Here is an 18381-nt window from a genome sequence, read left to right as displayed (position 1 = left end):
GTAGTGTGGATATCAACAAACTGTTTCTAAGTTAATATGGGAAGGCAAAAGACTCAGAATAGTCAACACAACACTGAAGAAGGACAAAGTCAGAGGATTAATATAAAGCCACAAGATTTAATATAAAGATTTAATATAAAGCTACAGTATTCATAATTGATAAAAATTGGAAGCAACCAACATGCCCCTCCATAGGGCACAGCTTGAGATAAACTGTGGTACATCCATACAATGGAATATTATTCAGCAATAAAAATAAATGAGTTATCACACCACCAAGAGACACAGGGGAGCAGTAAATGCATATTTTTAAGTGAAAGAAGCCACTCTGAAAGGGTTTATAGTGTAAGAGTCTAAGTATATGGCATTTTGGAAAAGGCAAAACTGTAGAGATAGTAAAGAGATCAGTAGTTGCCAAGAGCTCAGAGGAGAGGGGTGAGGGTTGAATAGGTAGAGCATAATGGATTTTTAGATTGGCAAAGCTAACCTGTATGATTCTGTAATGGTGGATACATAATATTATGTCACTTTCAAGACCCATCTAACTGTAAAGCACAAAGAATTGACTTGAGTTAATAATAATATACTAACATTTGTTCGTCAGTTGTAACAAATGTACCCCACTAATGCAAAATGTTAATAATAGGAGATAGTGTGCAGAAAGAGGGTATAAATGGGAATTCCCTATATTAGCTTCTCAATTTTTAAGTAGATCTGAAGCTGCTATAAATAAGTGAAGTCTATTAAATTTTTTTAAGTTAATTTATTATTATTTCTTCACATCCTTATCTCACCTAGTAGAGTTGTGGTTTACTTTGGAAATACTGGCCAAGATACCAATAATAGTATCTTGCTTCCTTAGTAACACAGCACTTAATGCATGAGCATTATTCTCATCTTTGTATAATCTTAATAAATCTAATTGAATCCATGACACATCCAAATAATAAACCTAACCCAGTTGTAAAACTTTATTTTTAACCATAAATATGTTTTTGGCCTTAAGAGTTTATGGAACAAAGTAGACAGCAAATATAGGAAAAGTGTTCTGAACATTTTTATACACTTTATCAATGTGAAGATATACGGCAAAAAATTCTCCATGTATATAGTATTAAATTTTAAGTAATTCGTTAATATTTCCTATTTAATTGTAACTGTTCAGCTGTAGTATTAGTATGGATGGTATTAAAACATCTTGTTTTTATTTTATTTTAATTCCAGTTTAGTTAGCATATAGTGTTATATTAGTTCCAAGTGTATAACTGAACACTTTCATACATCCTCCGGTGCACATCATGAAAATGCACTCCTTAATCTCCATCACCTATTTAGTTAATCCCCCACCCCGTCTTGTAACCATCAAGTTAGTCTCTATAATTAGCGTCTATTTCTTGGCTTCTCTCACTCTCTCATCATTATTCTCTCTAGCTCCATCTATGTTGTTACAAATGGCAGGATTTCCATTGTTTTTTATGGCTGAATATTCCATTGTGTGTGCATGTGTGTGTACATTGTGTGTGTGTGTGTGTGTGCGCGCGCGCCGCCACTACTTCTTTATCCATTTATGAACTGATGGACACTTGGGCTGTTTCCATGTCTTGGCTTTTGTAAATAATGCTGCTATAAGCACAGGGGTGCATGTATTCTTTTGACTTAGTGTTTTTATATTCTTTGGGTAAATACCTAGTAGTATAATTGCTGGATCATAAGGTAGTTCTGTTTTTAACTTTTTGAGGAACCTCCATGTGTTTTCCAGAGTGGATGTACCAGTTTGCATTTCCACTAGAGTGCACTCTCCACATCCTCACCAATACCTGTTTTTTCTTGTTGATTTTAGCCATTCTGACAGGTGTGAGGTGATATCTCATTGTAGTTTTGATTGCATTTCCCTGCTGGTAAGTAATGATGAGCATCTTTTCGTATGTGTGTAGGCCATCTGCATGTCTTCTTTGGAGAAATATCTGTTTATGTCTTCTGCCCATTTTTAATTGAATTATTTGGTTTTTGGGTGTTGAGTTTTGTAAGTTCTTTATATATTTTGGATACTAACCCTTTATTGAATATGTCATTTTAAGATGTCTTTTCCCATTCCATAGGTTGCTTTTTAGTTTTGTTGGTTGCTTTCTTTGCTGTGCAGAACCTTTTTATTTTGATGTAGTTCCAATAGTTTATTGTTACTTTTGTTTCACTTGCCTCAGGGGAACTATCTCAACAAAAGTGGTGGCTACAGCCAATGTCAGAGAAGTTACTGCCTGTGCTCTCTTCTAGGATTTTTATGGTTTCAGGTCTCACATGTAGATCTCTTATCCATTTTATTTTTGTGTATAGTGTAAGAAAGTGGTCTAGTTTTATTGTTTTACATGTTGCTGTCCAGTTTTTCCAGTGCCATTCATTAAAGAGACTGCCTTTCTCACATTGGGTGTTCTTTCCTGCTTAGTTGAAGATTAATTGACCCATAATTGTGGGTTTATTTCTGGGCTTTATATTCTATTCTATTGATCTATGTGTCTGTTTGTGTGCCAGTAGCATACTGTTTTGATTATTACATCTTTATAATATAACTTGAAGTCTGGAATTGTGATGCCTCCGGCTTTGCTTTCCTTTTTCAGTATTGGCTTGGCTATTCAGGATCTTTTGTGATTCCAAATTTTAGGAATATTTCTTCTAGTTCTGTGGAAAATTCTCTTGGTATTTTGATAAGGATGGCACGGAATGTGCAGATTGCTTTGTGTAGTATAGATATTTTTAACAGTGTTTGTTCTATCAATCTATGAGCAAGAGATGTCTTTCCATTTCTTTATGGTATCTTCAGTCTCTTTCATCAGTGTTTTATAGTTTTCAGAGTACAGGTCTTTTACCTCTTTTGTTAGGTTTATTCCCAGGGATCTTATTATTTGTGGTCCAATTGTAAATAAGATTATTTTCTTAATTTCTCTTTCTGCTGCTTCCTTATTAGTGTATATAAATGCAACAGATTTCTGTACATCAACTTTATATTCTTGATTTTACTGAATTCACTTATTAGTGAATTAGTGAAAACTAGCAGTTTAACTTTGGTGGAGTCTTTGAGTTTTCTATATAGTGTCATGTCATCTGCAGATAGTGAAAGTTTTACTTCCTTACCGACTTGGATACCTTTTATTTCTTTTTGTTGTCTGATTGCTGTGGCTAGGATTTTCAGTACTCTATTGAATAAAAGTGGTGATAGCGAATATCCTTGCTTTGTTCCTGACCTTATGGGAAAAGCTCTGTTTTTCCCTATTAAGGATGATATTGGTTGTGGGTTTTTTACATATGGCCTTTATTATGTTGAGGTGTGTTCCCTCTAAACCTACTTTGTGGAGGGTTTTTATCATGAATGGATGTTGTACTTTGTCAAAAGCTTTTTCTGCTTCTACTGAAATGATCAGATGGTACTTATCCTTTTTTAAAATTGTTGTGATGTATCCCGTTGATTGATTGGTGAATATTGAATCACCCTTGCATTCCAGGAATAAATCCCACTTGATTGTGGTGAATGGTTTTTTTAATGTATTGTTGAATTCAGTTTGCTAGTATTGTATTGAGGAATTTTGCATCTATGTTCATCAGAGATACTGACTTGTAGTTCTATCTACAAGTTTGTGGTGTCTTTATATCATTTTGATATGAGGGTAATGTTGGCCTCATAGAATGAATTTGGAAGTCTTCCTTTCTTTTCTATTTTTTTCAAGATTAAAAAAATTTTTTATTTATTTTTGAGAACCAGAGAGAGACAGAGAGACAGAGACAGAGCGTGAGCAGGGGAGTGCGTTAGTGGTAACCAACACGTATCATCATTATTATATTCTATTTATGGGGAGCTGAGTCCCAAAATGGGTAGCTGGCTGACTTGTGTCAATAGATAAGAAGTAGTGGACAATTTGAATGTTAGGGTAGGTAACTAAAAGCTAATTGTGGCTAAGTGTAGTTTTGTTCTTTGTTCTTTGTTTTGTTTTGTTTTTAGTTAACTAACAGAAAGTAAATTTCCAAGAAGTTCTTTTGATCTGAAGTCAAGGTTCCTCAAAGGCAGAGGGTAACAGGTACCTGTCATGACCTCTCCTTTGCTCCTTTCATCCCCAGCCTACATGGCAATGGCCCAGTCCCAGAGGGAGGGAGTGTTTTCATTGGCACATGGGCTAAGCGCCCTTGGAACTGTTCGACTTTAACACCCGAACTTTCCTGCCAATGTCAGCATCCGGTCTTGTCAACACTTATTTTTCCATTTGTGAATACCATAGAATTAAAGCTTTCACCTCTACTTTTCTAGAAGTATTTTACATGTAGGACCTGGAAGCGTAGAAGTTTTCTGTGTCTGAAGAAATACATGTCAACTAAGAATCTTTATTACTTACTTAAAAGGCTTAACTTGGAAATTGTATAGAAACATATACATGCTTTTTCCTATATGGCCTTTGATCTGATTGCAACACTTGTGCTAGAGTGAGGCTTTAAGGTAACAGATAAAGTGATTTCACCAGTGAGGCAATGCATGCCCAAAGAGTGCTTCACTGTAAAGACAAAACAAAACTAAGTTAAAATTTAACCCAGATAAGGTTTATAAATACATCTTAAAACATTTAGAATAAAAGAAGTCCTTTTTGTGTTTGCTCCCTATTCTGGTATAGCAAACAAGAAGGGTTGTTTTGTTTTGCTGTTTTGCTGGCCACATGGGAATTTTCACGCTGAATGTGTGAGGATCATTAGATGGGCATGTGGATGAGTCCTGTGTCTGTTGTTATAATCGTATGGTTACATCACTATCAGGTGAAATACTCGAATTAATTATTTTGCATATATATCTCAGTAAAATTAAACATGATCCCAATGAATAGAAAACATTGTTCTTAAAGATTTTTATTCATTAGAAAGGCGACATTATCCCAGGTAATTTAATTCTAGCTGGTTTATTGTTCAGTAAATGTCTGTAATTCAAGATACGCTTTTCTTGCTGATGCTGGTGTGCTGACCCGATTCACATTCCATGTATGTGGATACATTCAGCTCTAGTGACAAAGCTTTATGAGGGTGAATCCAGATGTCCAGAGAATACAGATCTCTCACTGGTGTTTGCTTTTATAATAACCACTGTTGGGTAAAATGTATTAACCACCACAGATCTCATTATCAGGATTCGAGTGTGCACTTCATGCAAAGAGGTAAAAGGTGTGGGGCAGTTTGGTGGGAGAAAGACATACAGAACGTTGCCATGAATCTCACAGTTGACCCTTGGCTACAATAGTTTAAATATGTGGTTAAAATGTACAGGAGAAAATTTATACCCAAGAGCCAGGAAAATTGCCGGAGGTGAAACAAACTGAGAGCTCACCAATACATAAAGGATTTCAGAGTAGATTCTGTGGTCAAAGTTGACCCCAAGCTACTAGTTGTAGTTGAATTAGAGAAGCCTCTATGCTCTTTGAAATTCGGTCATGGCTACTTAGGTCCCATTGTCCAGACACACCCACACGCGTCATGCTGTTTGGCAGCCTTCTGTTTGACAGCCTGCTTCCTGGTCCCTGCAGCCCAGAGTCATGAACATGGACTACAGATGTGTCCGTTTTCTTCTGTGTCTATCTGTGAATATAGTGAATGCCTGCTTTTGATTCAGATGCAAAACCTGAAAAACTTGTAAAACATATGCGTTTGTGGTTTGTCTTAGAATAATTCAGGAAGGGCCACTATAATCTTTGGTGAGGAAGATTTTGTGCCATTTATTTCATTCAAAATATGTGCTTTTTCTTTTAAAAACTTAATTAATATATACTTGTAATATCTCATTCTGCAAACTAAAATATTCCCCCCCAGGCTACATGTATGCACAATCATCTTATAAAATTGCAGGAAATCAAAAAGAAATAAAATTTTTCTTCCAACAGAAAACTCATAAATATTAATGTACTGGTACTACTGAACTATCCACTGTGTGGCAAAAACTTTTATATAAACAAATGATGTCTTAGGGTCTAGGGTTTTAGCCTTCAGAAATCTGTAGAGATGCATAAAATGTCAAATTCAAAAGTAGGCTATTGTAAAATAGTCCAGAAATGCATTTTTAGGTCTCTCCTTTGGCCTAAAATTGTTTAACCTCCAAACTGTTCATAATACCCCAAGGAGAAATTTGAGAAATCTCACAAGTGTTCCATTTTTGCCTGCGTCAAGAGAAGAACTTCATTTCCACTCAAAATACTTAATAAATACAAATCATATGCGAGGCCCAGAGCTCAGCACTGTAGGGCAAAGCTACAGAACAGAAAGACTGTCAACTTAGAAGAGTGGCTCTCAACCAGGGGCGATTCTTCCCAGCAGGGGACACTGGGCAATGTCTAAAAGCATTTCTGGTTTCACAACTTGGGGGTTGGGAATGCTATTGGAACCTAGTGGGCAGGGGCCAGGATGCTATAGTGCACAGAACAGGCCCCCACATTATTTAGCTCCAAATGTCACTAGTGCCAAAGTTGATGAACTAAGGCAGAGAGTAACACTTCAGGAATTAAAAATTCCCAGTGAATTCTACCTCACTTCAAACTGACAGGACAACTTACCTCTGAGTGGCATCAGTGAATTCCCCCCTTAAGCTATGCAAAGCCCTTCTTTTCTATTCCTTTGGTGGTTTATTAAGAATATCATTCTATGGAGCAGTTCTAGAGTTTAAAAATACAATTTAATTGGAGAGCAAGTTCTGTGAATGCAAACACGACAAAACAAATGAACACCAATGAAGCACAACCCATCTTGAACGAGTTGTATTTCTAGTAGTGGAAACATGCAAAAATCAAGCTCTTTACATGTATTCTCTTATTGGACTGCCTTCCAGGACTAAATATTTAGTCATTGCAACTGTAGTTGATAAAATCAGCATCCCTTTCGAGTCTAGGTTGGAGATTCTGTCCTTTCACAGTTAAGTATACTGGTTAAGAGAAGATTTTGAAGAGGCACCTGGGTGGCTCAGTCGGGAAAGCATCCGACTTTGGCTCAAGTCATGATCTCATGGCTTGTGAGTTCAAGCCCCATATCGGGCTCTGTGCTGATAGCTCAGAGCCTGGAGCCTGCTTCAGATTCTGTGTCCCTTTCTCGCTCTTCCCCTCCCCAGCTTGTGCTCTGTCTCTCTCTCAAGAATAAATTTTTAAAAACATTAAAATTTTTCTTTAAAAAAGAGCAGATTTTGAGGCATTTTTCAATCACAAATATTCACCTGTAGTGGCGGAGAAGCACGTAACTTTCTTTTCTCTTCCAACTGAAGGGAATGTTTAAACTAGAGTGTAGTAGAGGAAAACTCAATCAGCTGATCTCCAAAAAGGGTGAGATCCTATCGAAATCAGCCAGAGGAACAGAAAGAGCAACTTAGAATAAGTTCGGAGGAAACTGATGTTCTTGAATAACAAGAATACCATCATTGCACCCTCCTTAAGTGCGCTTCTGAGCCCGGTGGGAAGTGAAGCCAGACAATCAGGTCAGTTTCATCAAATGTACAGCAGTTTGAGAATGTTAAGGACCAGGTAAGAAAACAAGTATCTTTAGCAGGATGACACAGGTAGAAAGAGGGTTGATTCACTCTGGAAGTGTAGGGACCACTTCCAGACTCCTGTAGCTTGCTATGGTTTGCAAAACCAAGAGCACATTCCAGAGAGACAGAGCCAGAGCCAACATCCAATGGGATGGGTCACCAGACCTGGAATGGGGCTGCCTCAAGATGTTGTGTGCTCCCTATCACTGGAGGGATTAAAATTCAGGAACATTTCCCCAAAGATCCGAACACTCAGAGAGAGGATGGAATGAATGGTCCTAAAAGGAACCTTCTTGGTTCTATTGGGAATTTTGGGCATGAGGGTAAAGGTTATTGTTCGGACTGAGGCCTGGTATATTTACTTATTCAACTGTCTCAAGCTTACATCGCCAACTCTAACTTCCCATTTTTTCCCCACAATGGATTGGGTATCACCATCATTAAAATAGCACCACATATATTTGGGGTTTGAAGAGGAGTCTAATGGTGGGACCCCAGGTTAGTAGCTCATTACTAGCTGTCACCACAGTTTTGTGGCCCTGGCCTTTCAAAGTTGGATGACTTTCAAAATGGTGTGTTTTGAAAGTCATCCTATGTGTTTTGAAAGTCTAATCTATGACTAGAAGAAAACAATAAAGAATAGTCCCTGGACACAGTCAATTCATCATTGTTTTTAATGGAAAAAGAGTCAGCAGAAGACAGCCAAGCAATAAATGTAATATTGAAGATAGTCAAAACAATGGAAATACAATTTTGTTCAGAACCAGAAAAAAATCCACTATGTCTCAATATATACAGCCAATAGCAAGTCCAAGGAACTTATTTTCTAAATGTAGACCAATAGGTCCTCTTATCCACTGAATTCAAACCATCAATGGAAGAGGTCAGGAAGGGTGAATGAAATTAGGAGAATTGATGAGTTGAGTGTCACTGTGAGTTTGTTTCTTACACAACTTGAATTTGTGCTTTGAGAATTTGGGGTCTAAGAAAGTGGTACAATTCCAATAGCTTCGCAGAGATATTTTGTATGTATAAAATATAATATTTTTTAGAAATTTTCCATGGTGGCACAAACAACAGAGGAGGACTTTCTTGTTTATATATAGTGTGGACTTTGAAATTTACATAGGCGTATGTGTTTTAAGTGAATTTTGAAAGCCAGCAAAACATAAAGTCAATCATAAAATTATTTCCTTTGCTTCCAAATTATCTATGCAATATTCACAATGAGGAAGAATTGATTTTAAAGAAGCAAATATTTGAGAAAAGTCTTCATGTCTTAATACCATGATAATGGTTTCGTTTATCAACAATTCTTGAGTGCTCTCAATGCCAGGTGCAGAGGTGAATGACAGTTTTGATTTGAGTACTCGCCAAGTTAGTCAGCTAGTTAGTGCTAGGTGAGGGAGATAAACTAGGCAGCAGGAGTGAGTGTGATAAGAGACACAAGCGCATGCAGGGCCCCCTGGGAGGGCTGAGAACCCAGTGTGACCCGAGGGCAATGGAGCTGAGCTAGGCTGAACAGCCAGCTGCCCTGGACTCAGCTAAACACGCCAGAGACAGGCACCAGGAGGGGGCGCCAGAGAGCAGCTTGTGTGAGCACCTAGTTTCCTTCCCCAGCGTTGACCACTTCCCAGAGAAAACAAGATGCTCATAAACTCCATCTTTGTCAGTATAAATGTTGAACGATTGGAAAATATTTACAAAGGGATTTTCTTTTCATACACTTTGCAAAGTCAGCGGCAGATAAGTGATGAGGAAGGTCCTATCCAATTGCCTTTGCTCCTACAACTGATAGGAGCGTCTTCACAGCCTTTGACCCTGGAGAGTTCACTTCCTCAACAGTCATCATTGTTCTGGGGAGTTTTTTGGTTACATTTTCACAAATGTCTCATCTCTTTGTATCAACAAATGCTGCTCTTTGAGGCACACGGTGGGTTTCTACTTCTTTCCCTTTTTGTGTGTGTCAAATTAGAAAACATGAAGGAAACTCTTCAAGATGAGAACATACTCATCTTTTTTTTTTTAACTTACTTCCAAGTAACATCTTCCCTGTAGATTTAACATAGAAGGACCTGGACGAATAGAAGAAGGATAATTCAGTGTTCCTCTCAAATATAGTCTTACATTGACGGTCCTCATATTCTACCTGTAAATCTCAATTCGTAAAATTCTGAGGCTTTACTGGTTATTCCTAATGGATTCCTGTAGCCACATTTCTGTTTTAGTTCAAATAACTAGAAGAAAATAAGGAACATAAATTTCTTGTTTTATGTGAAAATTGTCTTTCATATGCAGTCCACAAAAGCAAATATTTAGGACATTTTTAGTATGTATGAAGCATTAATGAAAAGAATCATTTCTGTTTGCTCTTGGCATTTTATTTTTTGTGCATGCTGCTCTTCCCTGAATCTTACCCTTAAAAATCATCTGCTTGTATGAGTTTCTCAGTACGCTATAACCTTAGCTACCATAGTCCGTCCAAAAAAAATGGACTTCATTCAAATTAAGGTTAGTAGGAGAAAATATGCTCTTTTGAAAGTCTGAGTCTTGAGCAAAAGTAAATCTAAGTAAAATGGTAGAAATAAAAAGAGCTTAAGACTTGGTAACTGTGGTCTCAGTTTCTGGTTCTATCCCCTTCTACCTCAAGCAAATTCATTATCCAGTGACCTTCACTTTCCTTTTCTGTTAAAGGATGTGATGGATAATACCTGCTCTTATGCACACCTACCCATCTACCTGCCTAATTAGACAGAGTTTTCCTTAGCATTTAAATAGGTAAAAGAGCCTTGAAACCAAGTAGGATTTACAAATACTAGTTGTCATGGCAATGACTTTCCAATGTACAAAATATGATTCTACAAAGTTATATGTTATATACACTACTCAGCATAATAAGTATTCACTAAATGAGTATATGCTTTCCATCTTTCTCTCAGCTTTTATTTCAAGGCATAATACCCCATTTGTCCCCATTTACCACTAGGCTTTCTGCTGTTCTGCATGCTTTGGTTCACTGATGTTCTAATTATTCTTCCTGCACGCACAGGCTCAGAGAAGCAGCTGGCCATCAGCCAACTTTAGTAACCCCCTTCTTAGTTTGGACATCTGATTATATGCAGAGTCCAGTTTCAAATTTCCGTGCGATTAGAACATAGATGGGTGGATATTGGTTTTATACCCATACTAATGAATCCATTTACAGCAATGGCACTTATTGGGGATGTGAATGTTCAACAGTTTTGTAAATAACAACATGTATCATATGTGTTTTGCAAGCAACTTTAACTTCTTACTATACTTTTTATTAATGCGGTTTCTCATAAAATACTATTAAGCAATTATTTTCAATGTTTACAATAATAGTACCTAAAATTTATTAAGTATTCACTGTGTGTCAATGCTTTACAGAAATGAAATTATCTTCACGACACTGTGAAACATCATTTACCCATTTTATAGATGGGGAAAACAAACCACAGGAAGGATGCTAGGAGGCAAGATATCATCACAGTTGAATATGCAGTGCCTCTTTCCAGAGATTAATTCTAATTAATTAATTCTAATAGTTCACCTATTATTATGTACGCATCCTTAGATAAATTACTTACTCTTTGTGTACTTTAGTTTTCCCATCTATAAAATGGGGAAATAACACATTCCTCTTAATGTCATCAAAGGTAAACACTGTCTGTCCCCTCAATAGCATTTTAGGTTCTCTTCACTATAACAAAAATCTGCCCACATATTGTTCACTTTTCTTCCTTTCCATCACCAGTAGTATTTTCAATGAGACGGTTCTCCCGGACAATACAAAGTGCTATTTGATGATTTATTGCCTTACGTTTTGGTGTTCAGTAAACACCATGGAATCCAAAGACAGGCTCCATCACATTAATTTTTGGAGCCTTAGGTACTTTAGTGTCCCTATGAGAAAGTGACTTCAGATGAAACCCAGTTGTCAGATTTCTTTCATTTTGGCTAAAACCGTAACAAGTGTTTTCAGCACACTGAAAGCGTTAAGCCCCAAACAGCAAGCTTATACCACACACATTATTTCTTATTATAGCTTCACTTGGTTTGAAGGTTCCTTTCCTTTTCCACGCTCTTAGATGCATTTAACAGCGACAGATATAACATAAAGGTATTTTATTGCTAATGAAAGTGCCCTGGCCTGAAGTCAGGAACAACTTTGTCAGAAGCCTAAGAAGAACAATAAAATAAATCGCATGCGATTTTAGTCCCTGTAGAAGAGCCTTTGTCATTGAGAAAATGACCCTGGATGAATATCGATTGTTTTTTCTGAGACTTGTTTCCGCATTTGCAAAGCCCGCTGTGAGTCAGTCTGCGCCTCTGTGTCCCCACAGGCACCAGCATATTCACCGTCTACGAGGCCGCGTCGCAGGAGGGCTGGGTGTTCCTCATGTACAGAGCCATCGACAGCTTCCCCCGCTGGCGATCCTACTTTTACTTCATCACGCTCATATTCTTCCTGGCCTGGCTCGTGAAGGTACCGTGGAAGCTCGTCCCGAGGGGGTGTGTTTCCCCGCAGCCTCCGCAGATCTTCTGCTGGCTTTGCGTTGTCCTCCACTTCGTCGTCCCCGGCCCTTAGTAAACACGGTTCGGGATTTTCTTCCAGAACGTGTTCATCGCTGTCATCATCGAAACATTTGCAGAAATCAGGGTACAGTTTCAACAGATGTGGGGATCGAGAAGCAGCACCACTTCGACGGCCACCACGCAGGTACCCATGGGGGGAGGGGTGACCTCCTTTCCCGCCAGATCAGGACCCCCCCGGGCTGCACCCTCAGTGGGCCTTAGGGAACTCGGGAGAGCCCTGTGATGAGCGCCTTCTGCAGTCAGACCCACCGGGGGAGCGATTCAGAAAGGCAGGTGCAAGGGCCTAAGCCCAGAACAGTCAGCTTTTCCGGGCACCTGTGGTTTCATCAGCTCCGTGGGTGGGTTTGATATAAAACCAAGGTTGTCCTCACATTTACTATATATCTTTGATTTCATTCGGTCATCACAGGTCTTCAGAGGGTTTGCAGATAAAAATGGAAATGGTAGAATTTCCCATTTTTATGAATATTTATTCATGTGATTGAAAACAATATGACGGCCTTTATGGATTAGAATTATTTTCAGAACTGGTGATACGTTTCATTCAGAATGATCCAATCACAGTATAGGCTTCATAATGTGTATCTGTGATTTTTGAGGAATCACTACATATTCAGAAGGGGGCCCCTCTGCTCCCAAGAAGATGGGAGTGCCCTAGAATTTAGTTAAAAGCTTCAGGGCAGTCATTACATAGAACGGTAGCCCAGATCCAATGTCTTTGTTTTTAATTTTGGCTTTGTTTTGTGTGTGGGTTTGGGAGGGTGTCTTTTTTTGTGTGTTTAGAGAGAGGAAGAGATGGGACCTCTGGGTGACTTAGTTGGTTAAGCATCCAACTCTTGATTTTGGCTCAGGTCAAGAGCTCACATTCGTGGGACTGAGCTCTGCGTCCGGCTCTGCACTGACAGACAGTGTGAGGCCTGCTTGGGATTCTCTCTCTCTCCCCCTCTCTCTGCCCCTGCCCTGTGCACTCATTTGCACACTCTCTCACTCCTCTCTCTCAAAATAAGTAAATAAAAAAAAGAAAGAGGAAAGGAGAGGTTTATATATCTTAGTCTAGTTTGCATCTTTATATAAGAGAAAGAAAATAGTTTCTGAACCAAGCATAAAATTATTTTGATGCTCTTGACTACTATTTTAATATAAAATTGTAAGAGAAAAATTTTTAATTTTTTTAATTTTGAGAGAGAGAGAAAGAGCATGAGTGGGGGGGAGAGAGAGAGAGAGAGAAAGAGAGAATTCCAAGCAGGCTTCACTCTCAGTGCAGAGCCCAAGTCGGGGCTTAACCTGCGTTCAAATCAAGAGTCCGAAGCTTAACCGAAGCCTGAGCCACCCAGGCACCCCAAAATTGTAAGAGAAATTTAATGTAACCGTGTAAATCATTATATAAGTTTGTGAACAAAGGTATTTGTGAAACAGCCAAGGTGCAAATTTTGCTTCGAAAATCTTCAAATTGGGCTTTTATAAATCACATGCTAAAATGCTATTAAACATGCTATTATTTGGAAAAGCCTGAAGCAGCATCTTTACGGTGTTGTGAGTTTGAACTGATGAGCCAACTCATTATAGATGAAATAGTATTAATACTATTCGATTTTGGCAAACAGCTATTCAAATTTTTATGGAAGATTTTTTAAATGTTATATAGGTTATATCACAGGTGACGTAAAAACAGCAAATTTAGTTTTTATTGCTTCTGTCATCTCTTCTAGGGAACTATGAAATATAATAAAGTTCAAGGTTCACTCTGGCCTGTCTTTTAAGTCAGGTGACAATGTCTGGAAGGTATGCTTTCTGCTATAGACATTGAGAACTAAATGGAGCATAAAGCTATGAACTCGGCACAGAATTTACATTCAGTGTTGCTGAGAGATGACCTAAAATGTCTTTAAAACCGCATTATGCTTATTAAGTAACTCTTATTTATAAAGCCACAGCTGGAAAAGGAGTGTTCGGACGCTCCACCAAATCAGCAGTTCGAATAGGAAGTGAAATGTGAAGGGGCTTTGAACAAAGTTGTGCAAAATGGTTTTGATGCAAAATTATACCTAATCAGGAGGGATAAGTTGGTAATTCAGAGGTAATGCAGCTAGGTATTCAGCAGAGGTAATCACACAGAGAATCGTGAAAAACCTTCATTAAGAAAAATGCTGTGGCTGAGGACCCGGTTGCCAGGCAACCGAAGCTCCTGGCAGCCAGGGTGAAACATCGCTCCCCGCTGCCTGGCAACAGGCTGCAGGCCCCGCCCAGCCCCTCGCCAGCCACTAGGCAAGTGGCCCCGATGCTTTTGTGTCTGAGGGAAGGAGGGGACATCGTTTCCTGAGATTCTGTTCTGTTTGCAAAATCTGGCAGGACTCTGCACAAGGACTTCTCATGGAATAGTTTTAAAAACCAGAGCCTTAGTCTATGATTCTAAGAAAACAGACAGGCATTAAGGGAATAGAACAGAGATGGTTGTTGTATTGCTAAGCTGTGTGCTTTGCAGAACCGAGTCCCTCTGCCGATCTCTAGCATGTGGACCATTTGCAGTGGTTCTGTGTAAGTCACCCTCGCACAACGGCTAAGAGGATCTCAGGCTCCGTGGACCTGCTGTGTCTTTAGGTCCCTTGACTTTACAAGAGCACCGGTGTTGAGAAAGAACATTGTCCCTATTAATGGGATACAGAAGGGGCTTTCTGGTATCCCAGGCAGCTCAGGAGGAATGGGCTCTGATGTGGACTGTAAGAGGCAACAGAGAACCAGGCCTGGATGCGTTTGTTTTCTCGTTGTTGTTGTTTTCAATAACAAAGCAGCCCGCTTTCGACTCACAGCATAGAAACAAATTACAGAAGAAAATAATGCCAATGGGCTTGTGGAGACCGTCACATAACATGTCACAGGAAAACAAAGAGAAAACGATGTGAGAAAATTCAGAGGAGTAATCACTAGCTTGCCTGAGCTCTGATGGAGATGGCGGGTCTCATGCCTGGACAGCTAGTAGCCGTGGGTCACGGTTGCCCCATGCCCAGCTCTGTGCTGGGTTGAAGGTCAAGAGACTTGTACGTCTGTACAGAACAGCACGTGCTTCGGTCCACAGTCGTGTGGGCGTGTTGTCCCAGAGCTGGATGCTGGGATGCACAGATGTGCTGGTGGGAAACGTCCTGAACTTAGCGGCTCTCCAGCCCAGAGCTCTGTCCTCACTCCTTAGCTGCTTCCCCTCAGACACCTGTCACCAGTCACGTGGTCTTCGGATGACACCGCTTCCTGGTGGAGACGAGTTTGTTTCCCTTTGCCTGCAAGGGGACTGACCTGTTAAGCTTGAAGGCCACACAAGGCTACAGTTTTGTCATGTGTGCGCAGAGGGACTCGAGGCAGGCTCTGACAACGTGTACCTAACCTTCGCGTGTGAATTATGGTTCCCTAGGGTCATATTGAGGGACACGGAGGGACCACCTGCAGCTCAGGACTTGAGCCCCGAGGATTCCTGGCGTGGGATGTCCTGTTGTCTCCCTCACGTGGCTGTCACATTAACCAATCTAAATGTCGCTTTATAATTCAGGGGACTGAAGAGAAATGGAACCTTGAACGTGTGTGCATTTCCTTCACTTCATTTTATACAAAGGGGTGACCTTGAGAGAACACTCTTACTAACAATTAAATTGATTCATTGGATTTTGGTCAGCTGGAAGAAAAAATAATTTTGCAGAGAAAATTAGTCTGCTACTGATCAAAGCAAATCTATGCCCCAGGGATCCTGTGTGTCGTGAGAAGAGAGTATAGGATGCATGTACAGGGGATTTTCAGCTAGTGGCTGACAGGATTGCTTTTGTCTTTTCTCCTTAAAAGGAGACACCCAGAATTTTGACAGAAACTTTAAAAGGCAGCTTAAAAGGTTTGCATTTCAACCAACGTATGGAGTCTCAGAATGAGCCTGTTCATGCTTGATTCTACCACTAAGAATACCTTTCAAAATTCATTCTAAAAGGAATCAGAATCCTGCACATGTGCACCTGAGTGAAGCAATTTGTAACTGCCATCTTTGATCAAAGAATCTTCGGGTAAATGTGCACCTCCATCTTTAAAAGTACACATATAGTATATAGGCAGATGGTAGTTATACTTGGGGTGAACAAGGCATAATGTAAAAACAAATCAGGATAATCCTTCACAGGGTAATTAAAGTGAGCATCTGTGTAACAGTACTTTGTAGGATGTCAGATAATAGGTGCTCTCTGTATATGTTTTAAAGTATGAAGAAATGTACCTGGCAAAGAGCCCCCAAAGCAATCTTTGAAAAGTATTGATTCTAGGACACAAACATCTGATACACCATTTTTCTGAATTGTAGGTTGGCCTTGTAGGGAATTCTTAATTCAACCAGTAAAAAAGTTTTCTTTTTTAAAATTGTTTTAATGTTTATTTATTTTTGAGGGAGAGAGAGGGAGAGAGAGATAGTACTGGCGGGGAAGGGGCGAAGAGAGAAAGGAAGACACAGAATCCAAAGTAGGCTCCAGGCTCTGAGCTGTCAGCACAGAGCCTGATGTAGGGCTTGAACCCACAGACCATGAGATTAGGACCTGAGCCAAAGTTGGAAGCTAACCAACTGAGCCACCCAGAAGCCCCAAAAAAACCTGTTTTCCAATAATTAATACCTATACGGTCTGTGAATTTTGGCACTTGTCCTCACTACCTCACTTATTTTATAGAGGGCAAATTGTCTTTCTGCAAATGATCTACTCCCATGAATATTAGGAATGGGATCTTTGCATAGGCTCCTGTTTCCATCGATAATTACCCTTTTGAACATAGGCTAACACAAGGACATGAAAAAGTATGGCAAAAGGAAATATATACTCATGTGTATGAAACTGTGGCCTTGGGCAGGAAAAAAAAGTACTAGCTTGCAGTTAGTGTCTTAGAAAAATGAAAATCGTTAATCCCACCTTCCCTCACTACCAACCACACACCTTCTGCTACACACACACCCATAAGGAATTGGAAAGAAAATATACTCGTGGAAAAATATAAATGATCACGGGCTTCCCACTGACTGTAAGATTAATGGACGACTAATTTTTGAGGGAGTAGAACATGCAGTAAAATAATAGCCTAGGCAGCCAACAACCCAGATATCTAATTCAAAGAACATCAGATTTTAGTATCCTCTACCATTCTAGATTTCATCACTTACATGTTTTAAGGCAAAAGAAACTGCTTTTCCTTTCATAAATATGTACATAAAATTCTGGTGAGCGGATTGATTTGGCCTAGTTGGAATAATTTCGCAGAGTCTAAGTGATATGTCAGTCCTCTACCATTAAAATAACACCAGCCTTATTCCTTATTCCTGTGTCATATGCACACTTCTTATATTATTTATCCGGAGAATATTTTTCTGTTGGCTCAGTGAGGAATATCCACTAAATAAATATGATAAAAATTTACCACTCCTAGTAAAAATCACACCAGACATAATGCTTGGGAACTCTAATTTTCATTTTCTTCCAGGTCTAATATGTAATAATCAATAACCAATCTAATGAGGATAAAATGCCTACTTGAAAGTCTAGTCGAGAAGAATATTTGGGCAACCATACGCAAAGGATATATAAAGCAGAAAGGACCTGATGGATAGCAAGGACTCGATAAATGCAGGCTAGCGATTATCATCATTCTCGTTATGATTATTATTCACTTAAGTTTTCAGTGTTCAAATGAACAAAGTTGGAATGACTCATGTTCTAAATATAAATCCATAAAAAGACACATCTTTGATAACATAAAAAATGTAAGCGCCGGAGACATAAAGTAGGAGTTCTCAATGTTCCAGATTAAGTGTCTCTGACTCATCTCCCTCTTTGTCTCGAAGATGTTCCATGAAGATGCTGCTGGTGGCTGGCAGCTGGTAGCGGTGGATGTCAACAAGCCCCAGGGACGCGCCCCGGCCTGCCTCCAGGTGCAGTACGATGCCATTTTTAAAACTCATGCAGGAGAGTTCTTTGACTTTTACACAAGGAAATCCGCAGCTCTCCGAACTCTATGGCCGCCCAGAGTTATGGTGCTGGCGTCAGGGACAGTATTCCCAGAACCTACCTTTTCCTCCCCCCCTAAGATACAGAGCAAAGATTTGGTAAATTTCAAGCGAATAAATGCACACAGGTAATGCTAGCGTTCCAATAGTATTAAATCAGTGAAGTATTTTGTTGTCATGTTAAATGACATAAAAATATTCTCCTACAAAGGCCCGGATTATTTAA

At 39.3% G+C, this 18381-nt stretch overlaps 1 protein-coding gene across 1 annotated transcript in view; it reads left to right on the top strand.

The window, feature by feature from the left end:
* NALCN (sodium leak channel, non-selective) overlaps positions 1-18381 on the top strand; it is a 293487-nt gene that overhangs the window by 75487 nt on the left and 199619 nt on the right. Inside the window, exons 7-9 of the mRNA XM_077753896.1 lie at positions 11896-12038; positions 12168-12272; positions 17994-18080. Of these exons, the coding sequence (XP_077610022.1) occupies positions 11896-12038; positions 12168-12272; positions 17994-18080 (335 nt within the window). The remainder of the gene's footprint in view (positions 1-11895; positions 12039-12167; positions 12273-17993; positions 18081-18381) is intronic.

The sequence above is a fragment of the Crocuta crocuta genome, unplaced genomic scaffold, assembly GCF_008692635.1.
Source record: "Crocuta crocuta isolate KB4526 unplaced genomic scaffold, BGI_CrCroc_1.0 scaffold31, whole genome shotgun sequence".
NCBI classification, from domain to species: domain Eukaryota; kingdom Metazoa; phylum Chordata; class Mammalia; order Carnivora; family Hyaenidae; genus Crocuta; species Crocuta crocuta.
Note: the sequence above shows the minus strand (reverse complement) of the source record. Positions and strands in the feature narration are given on the sequence as shown.